The sequence below is a fragment of the Trypanosoma cruzi genome, genomic scaffold (genome assembly GCF_000209065.1).
Source record: "Trypanosoma cruzi strain CL Brener 1047053516631 genomic scaffold, whole genome shotgun sequence".
Lineage (NCBI taxonomy): Eukaryota > Euglenozoa > Kinetoplastea > Trypanosomatida > Trypanosomatidae > Trypanosoma > Trypanosoma cruzi.
In genome coordinates, this window is record NW_001849191.1 from 26,692 (window position 1) to 33,856 (window position 7,165).

The 7,165-nt window shown below is 52.9% G+C and overlaps 2 protein-coding genes and 1 pseudogene across 2 annotated transcripts, besides 9 other annotated features; all 3 read left to right on the plus strand.

Annotated features, from left to right (window-relative positions):
• On the plus strand, positions 1–666 carry Tc00.1047053503461.40 (annotated as a pseudogene).
• Positions 1–3,839: a sequence feature (heterozygous, non-Esmeraldo-like haplotype).
• Positions 1,090–1,150: a sequence feature (A-rich).
• Positions 1,228–1,251: a microsatellite.
• Positions 1,334–1,423: a sequence feature (A-rich).
• Positions 1,379–4,570, plus strand: Tc00.1047053503461.30 (hypothetical protein, conserved; the record flags this gene model as incomplete). Its single annotated transcript, XM_799948.1, has 1 exon — positions 1,379–4,570. One exon carries the CDS (start codon positions 1,379–1,381, stop codon positions 4,568–4,570), a length of 3,192 nt encoding a protein of 1,063 aa, XP_805041.1.
• Positions 3,840–4,183: a sequence feature (areas merged during assembly that could not be assigned to a particular haplotype. This can correspond to areas where the two haplotypes were merged or to regions with more than two copies in the genome that were merged during assembly.).
• Positions 4,184–4,594: a sequence feature (haploid, Esmeraldo-like haplotype).
• Positions 4,595–6,021: a sequence feature (heterozygous, non-Esmeraldo-like haplotype).
• Positions 5,181–6,575, plus strand: Tc00.1047053503461.20 (per-hexamer repeat protein 5, putative; the record flags this gene model as incomplete). Its single annotated transcript, XM_799947.1, has 1 exon — positions 5,181–6,575. One exon carries the CDS (start codon positions 5,181–5,183, stop codon positions 6,573–6,575), a length of 1,395 nt encoding a protein of 464 aa, XP_805040.1.
• Positions 6,022–6,865: a sequence feature (areas merged during assembly that could not be assigned to a particular haplotype. This can correspond to areas where the two haplotypes were merged or to regions with more than two copies in the genome that were merged during assembly.).
• Positions 6,866–7,165: a sequence feature (heterozygous, non-Esmeraldo-like haplotype).

The window sequence follows — 7,165 nt, forward strand, 5'->3', positions numbered from 1 at the left end:
CTAACAAGAGCGGACTGTGAAGCGTGCGGCCCGGGAACTACGTCGTGGCATGCATGTAGAACTTGACATTGGCATGCCCTCCAATGGGGACCTGATCTTTCACCTCTGCGAATCACAAACTTGGAATGCATCACGATTGTAGCATGTGCAGCAGCAGCAACAGGCTGCCGAAGAAGGGAGGAACTGTAGAAGCTTGTCTTGCAGGCGCCAGTGACAGCGCTCTCAGTGTGTCTGAGCTCATATGCCTTGTTCTTTGATACAAATATTTTCTCTGTAATGCTCCAAGGGTGTCACACGGATGTGACGCCTTTGGATGCTTTACAGGTGACGGCAACCGGCGAGATTGCGAGATTGCATGGAGTTGAGAAGGTGCTGTTTGCTGAAACTGTCACCATGCAAACCTTGTGCGGCGGTGGTAGAGGCCTCGTTCTTTTGGAGCACGTGGACCGGGACGGCAAACCACGCATCTTTGAGCAGCGCGACATGCCCGTGACGTGGAGGGGAAGGGTCGGCACCATCATCCTCGATCTGGCGGTGTTTGGCGTTGTGTATATGGGTGACAGTGCTTGCCGGCTGCTGCTGGGGGAATTGGCGGGGTATTTCACCGTCGAGGAACTCCAATACAAAACGGGCGGCCCCATTTCTTTTAACTGCCGAATTGAGTAGGGTGGTCCAGGCGTCTTTGTTTGGTGTGAATGTCATTTGCAAATCCCCCCCAAAAAAAAGGTGTTTGTTTGTTTCTTTTTTTTTTTCACTCTATTCTCTTTTCGCTTGGCGTTTCCTCAGGGTTGTTCCCCAGTCATTTTGGGGGGGAGGGAGCGGACTTCGTTGGGCGAGTGCCTTTTTTTTCCGCATGTTGTCAACCCACTGTCAACTTGCAAAGCGATAGTTTTTTATTTCCTTACTTGTCCGTTCCTCTCCTTCTGTGCCACCACCACCACCACCTTCCACGCAGCAGAGGGGGAAATAAAGCCTGCTGGAGTTATACTGAGGCGCCGTGGCGTTTTATTGTGCCGCCACATTTTTCCCATGGAGGAATTTGACAGATGGCGGCTCCAAACGGAATAAATGTTGGCCCTTTCCGAATGGTTTGTTTTTATCTTCTCTCTTCTCTTTTTTTTTTTTTTTGTTTCTTTACTTTTTTCTTTTTGCGTTGTTTTGCTGCTGTGAAGCTTGCGAGGGCCCCATGATGGGCGGCGCACACGGGCACATTTGTTTATCCCTTTGCACACACACACACACACACACACAGTGGCCAGAACGCGGCGCGATGGTCGGGTGAAGAAGTCCAGGTTGTTGGATTTAGGCGTTAGGCCTCACTCTTGTCAACTCCTTTTTTCTTTCTTTTGTTTGTGTCACTGTCTTTTTTGTTGCTTTCATGTTGGGTGTTTTTTCTTTTGTATTTTTATTATTATTTTGTTTTCTGCATGCGTGCATTTTTATCCTATCATCCATTTCTTATTTGCTTCTCCCTATTTGTGCTTTGCTCCAAGCGCAAGGTGGAGTTCAAGTCACGTGCCTGCGTTCGGCGAGACTTCTCCGTGGGGAACTGCGTCTGGGCGCCGGTGCAGTGAGCCCGGCGGCACTCCGTGATGCGCTGCGTCGTTTGTTTCCCCCATTTTGTGGGAAAACAAGGCGTCACACGTACGGCACTGCTGCCTCACCACGCACTGCGCCGAGGAGGGAGGGGCACGACTCTCCCTACAGCGTCTCTGGGAGGTGGCGCGATGCACTACTTCTGGTGGAGCTGTCCAAGATGTGTTCGGCCTCCTCTGTGGCCGACGCACGGTGTGAGGAGTCGTTGCCCTCTCGGTTGGCTGGGGCCTCTCCGGCGACAGACGCGGTGACCCACGCAACGGCCGAGAGTGAGACCATCGCATACCTCCTGAGGCACTGCCGATTTCCAGTGGAATGCTGGAGGATTTCTTTGAATCTTTTGGAACGATGGCGGTTGTTACAGTCGGAGACGATGTCATTGGGGCCGTTCAGGAAACGGACTTCTTTTTTCCCCGCTGATATGTCGCCCGCGTCATGTGCCCATTTGATGCGTAATCTGTCGTATACTTGCGTGGCTTGGGTGGATATTCTTCGGCTTTATGAACTGGCAACGCGTGATGTCGCGGCTCCTGAGGCAGCGCGTCGACAGCGAGAAACGACTGACCGTGCGGGGGATGAGCCACGAGCCTCCCGTCGTGTCTCACTTCGATGGATGCGGCACACGGCGCTGACATCTCTTCTGCAGGCGAATCAGTGGAAGGAGTCACTGCAGTTCTATCGTCATATGTTGTATCAGGGTGACACGCCAAGTCATGTGTCTGCAGGACACCTGGTGCAGCGGTTGGGCAAGGTTGGCGCCTGGGAAGCGGTGTTTCGCATCTTTGAGCTTCACCTCAAACTGATCGCTGCAACCCCCACGTATTCCACCGCACGGCAGGGGAACGATGGGGTGGAACATCTCTCAGCGCGCGTTGCATCACCGACTGCGGCACCAACACGAGTGGGTGAGTGGGGAACAATGTTTTCCATGTCGTTAGATGTGGTGGGTCGAGTTTGCCGACGGCCCCTTATTGCCATGCAGATGTTTAATGAGGCCTGCAATAAAAATATTGATGGCTCCCTGTTTCGCTGGGATGGCAACTTTCTTTCAGCCGTACAGTCGTTCCCCTCGGAGCTGGATCGCGTGAATGTGCTCCGGCGCGCCCACGCATCAGGGCAACTTGACCACTTTAAGATTATCCGTGGGCTCGTTCACCATGGGAAATGGCTGGAGGCGATTGCGGTGTTTGCGGATGGGCTTGCCACCCAGCAACTCCATAGAAGGGACATTGGCCGTTCCCGACTGAACATTTTGCATGCCAGCAGCGGCGATAGTGTTCAGGCGGTGCTTTATTGCCTGCAACGTCTCACCCGACGTCCGGAGAATTCTCTTCGAGTCAACGATGCGGAGGTGGAGTGTGTGCTCTCCAAAGTTCCTTCCATGCTGCCAACGAGCAGCGGTGCATCATTTGCTTCCATGGCGCATTGGCGTTTTTGTTTGCAGGTACTTTCCGAGAACTACGCCTCATTTGCCACAAGTGGGGGGCGTGGCGTCATGCCTGGCATTGAGGGACGCCGACCCACGCAGCGCATGGTGTCGCTGTTGCTCCGCCACTCGATGCCTTGGAATGTAGCGCTACGTATATTTGAACTATCATGTCGCCTGAACATGGCTGCGACGCCATACGACCCGGCGGGTGCCTCCTCGACACCGAGTAATGTGCTCATAATTAATCGTGTTGCTCACATCCTGCATGCACATGGGCAGCGGCAGCGAATGATAGACTTTCTGGATTATGTATTGTGTGCAAGTCCCTTGTCGCCATCTTCGGAACTGCTTGAGTTTGTCCCGCTTGAGTTCTTCTCGTCCAACAGAGGAGTGCCGGAGAGAAAGCCGTTGATGGTGGAGGATAAGGTGTTGTACCACTTTGTAGAGACGACGATGAACTGGGAGCGTGCCCTGACTCTTCTGCACCTCGTGGAGGACCAACGCGCCGGTGCGGTTACCGGGAACGTGAAACCGCTTCAGGTCATTTCCGCCTCTGTGCATTGTGCAACTCTCAAAATGCTTCGGCGCTGTTGTGCGGCACACGGCGAGCTGTGGCTGCACTCTCTGCAATATTTTCAGCACGCGGTTTCGGGGCTTCACCTACTGGATTGTCACACACATCCCCGTCGTCTCGCACAGCAGCATGGGGATACCGATGTGAACACGATCCTTTACTGCGTCCTGTATGAAACGCTGTTGAATTTACTTGAAGAACCGTCTGGAGCTTCAATCGTTTTAAGAGAGAAGAATTGTTTTTCTCTCATGGAGTGCGTTACGGCACGCTGTGGAGGGCGCATTCCCACACACATGTTGCTTCCAAACCAAATGGACCGTCTTCTTCCACGTCTAGGCGTTGGGGAGCCTACTGTGCCGAACGTTGAGGAACGCACTCGGGTGAGCATGAAGCTTATAATGTGCGTTCTTGTTGGCCTGTTGGGATCCACGGGCAAAGAAGGATTGAAGAGTCCCCACATGACTCCCCCTGATGCTGTCATGTTCTACGAGCTGCAGAAACTGGTGTGCCGAGTGGCAGAGTACCGCCATTATTTAATGCGTTTACATGAAACAGGACAATCTCTGTCAAACTCTGCGTCACCTCGAAAGACGGCAGCCACTGAGAAGCGGGTATTTCCACAGCCGTTTCAGATGGGCCTGCTTTGGCAGACATCGCTCGAACTGCTGGGGTGCCAGTGTCGTGCGTGCGGTGTAGACTCCATGATGCCTGGAACGCTGAAACTTGTGTATCGTTCTTGTGCCACGTCGGGTGGCCAGTGGGAGGCGGCGCTTCACGCCACGCAGTACCTTCTGCAGCATCCGGGTGCGGTCGAAGGGGAGCATTGCGCAATGTATTGTTCCCTGTTTGGCTGGGAAAGGGCGTTGGCGGTTTGGTGCCGCCACTTTCCGCAGCAGATGCTGCGCGAGGTGTCGGGTCACGCAAAAGGACTGGAGTACTGTATGCAATCTCTTGAGTGCGCTCTGGAGTAAATACAAAAGAGAAAAGAAACTGTGACAGCAAAGTGGTATGGAGAGAGGGGATTTGCGCGCGGGCATCAGAGGAACGAAAGCAAATGTAAGAAACTTTTTCCGTCCATGAAAGGAGTCTTTTTTCTCCTGTACATATTTGTTTTTTTTTTTTTTTTGGATAATCTTACACCCACACTCACTCCACATTTGCCCTTTTTATTGGTTTTTGTGGGGGATATCTGCGCAATTCCTTCCTAACACGAGATTTGGGGGTGAAACGTGGGTGACAGATGCAGGACCAAATTGCCAATCAACAACAGCTGTGTATTGCCTCTCTGACTCCCTACAGTTATCACGCGACCTGCCTTTTATTTGCATTTTCCAAAGTTTCTCATTTATTTTTTGACCATTTTTTGTGCATTGTGTCTGTTGGATCCTAGAAGAAGACGGACTTATTTGCAACACTGTGGATAATAAGGATAAATAGAGTCTCTGTGTAACTTGGAACTGTTCCCGCAAGATAGCATTAGCATTTTGTGTGTGTGTGTGTGTGGCGGCGCAAAGGCGCCGAAATTTAGAGTACACCATTGCGTCACCCAAAAGGGCACTTGGAAGTTTTTTTGGGTAGGCAATGGATTCGCCTACTTCATTTGAGGCAATGACGGCGCCAACAGTCAGAAATAAACATTCACCGCCGCACAAAACCATGACTCACGCAACGGTCACCAAGTTCTACACCGCGTCACCCACGTTAACGGAGACCGGCAAAGGGACGGGCACTCCAGCTCACACCGCGTCACCCACATTAACGCAGACCGGGAAAGGGACGGGCACTCCAGCTCACACCGCGTCACCCACGTTAACGGAGACCGGCAAAGGGACGGGCACTCCAGCTCACACCGCGTCACCCACGTTAACGGAGACCGGCAAAGGGACGGGCACACCAGCTCACACCGCGTCACCCACGTTAACGCAGACCGGGAAAGGGACGGGCACTCCAGCTCACACCGCGTCACCCACGTTAACGCAAAGCGGGAAAGGGACGGGCACTCCAGCTCACACCGCGTCACCCACGTTAACGGAGACCGGCAAAGGGACGGGCACTCCAGCTCACACCGCGTCACCCACATTAACGCAGACCGGGAAAGGGACGGGCACTCCAGCTCACACCGCGTCACCCACGTTAACGGAGACCGGCAAAGGGACGGGCACTCCAGCTCACACCGCGTCACCCACATTAACGCAGACCGGGAAAGGGACGGGCACTCCAGCTCACACCGCGTCACCCACATTAACGCAGACCGGGAAAGGGACGGGCACTCCAGCTCACACCGCGTCACCCACGTTAACGGAGACCGGGAAAGGGACGGGCACTCCAGCTCACACCGCGTCACCCACGTTAACGGAGACCGAGAAAGGGACGGGCACTCCAGCTCACACCGCGTCACCCACATTAACGCAGACCGGGAAAGGGACGGGCACACCAGCTCACACCGCGTCACCCACATTAACGGAGACCGGGACAAGGACGGGCACCCTATCGATGACGGTGCCTTCTCCAGATCCTATTCCTGATGATGAGTCTCGTGCTGATCCTACTAAGTTTCTTCTTATTGTTTGTAGCGTTTTCATTGTACTGTTTATTGTTATTATTGTTGTGGTGATTGTGCGCCGCTTGCGTCGCAATAAAAGGCAGGCTGGGAATAGAAGATATGGCGGCTCTGTCGGAAGTAGCCATGGTGGTGTGCATGGTGGCTCAAACCCCCTTTCCGGACCGCAGGAGCGGAGCGCATATCAAAGGGTCAAGCAAACTTATTCTTACTCTGAAACGCCTACACCGCCCGTGCGGTTGAGTGAAGGAAGGAGACTGCACCTCTCAGAGGGCAACCGGGAGGCCTTCCGTAGCATCAGGATGCATCAAATAAACCACATGAATGAGGATGAAGCCACTCGATTCCACCTTCTGCGTCACGCGGAAACGGCGTTTGTGGAGTTTGGCCCCTTTGTGGACTCCGATAGCGATTGACCATCTGCCGGTGGCACAGCACTGATGGAGGTTTCGAATAAGACTAATGACGATGTTGCGCGGCGCAGTGAGTAAACTTGCAGATGTGAGGCTAGGCCGTACGGGAGGGTCAGACGGCGCGGCAATTTCCGCCATCACCGCGAGGGTCACGGTGTGGCGCTGGTTTATTTTTTTTTCAGCCATGTGATTATATTTAAGGCCATAGTTGTGCGGCACGAGGCCAGGCTCAATTGGGCATTTGTGTAAAGTGTTTGTGTTGCCTTCATGTGTAGTTGTGACTTGTCAGGATTCATTGTTTTTTTTCTTTGTTTTTTTGTGACAACTTCCTCGAGCGTCTTATTTGTGGCTAATTAACAACAGTTTATTTGTTTGTGTCATTCTTTTTTATATTTTTTTATGCATTTTTTACGAGGGTGCGGATGAGGTCTTCTCGCTGTTGCCGCATAGTATTGGCCTATGCGCCCTGCAGCATTGTACGCATCATCTTCTCTGATGCGGCTACGAAGTTTTTGTTGGTACCTATTTGTGTGGCTTTTCGTTTACTCCTCTCCCTTGTGTTTCATCCCCCTTCCGCTTCCTTTTCCCTCTTT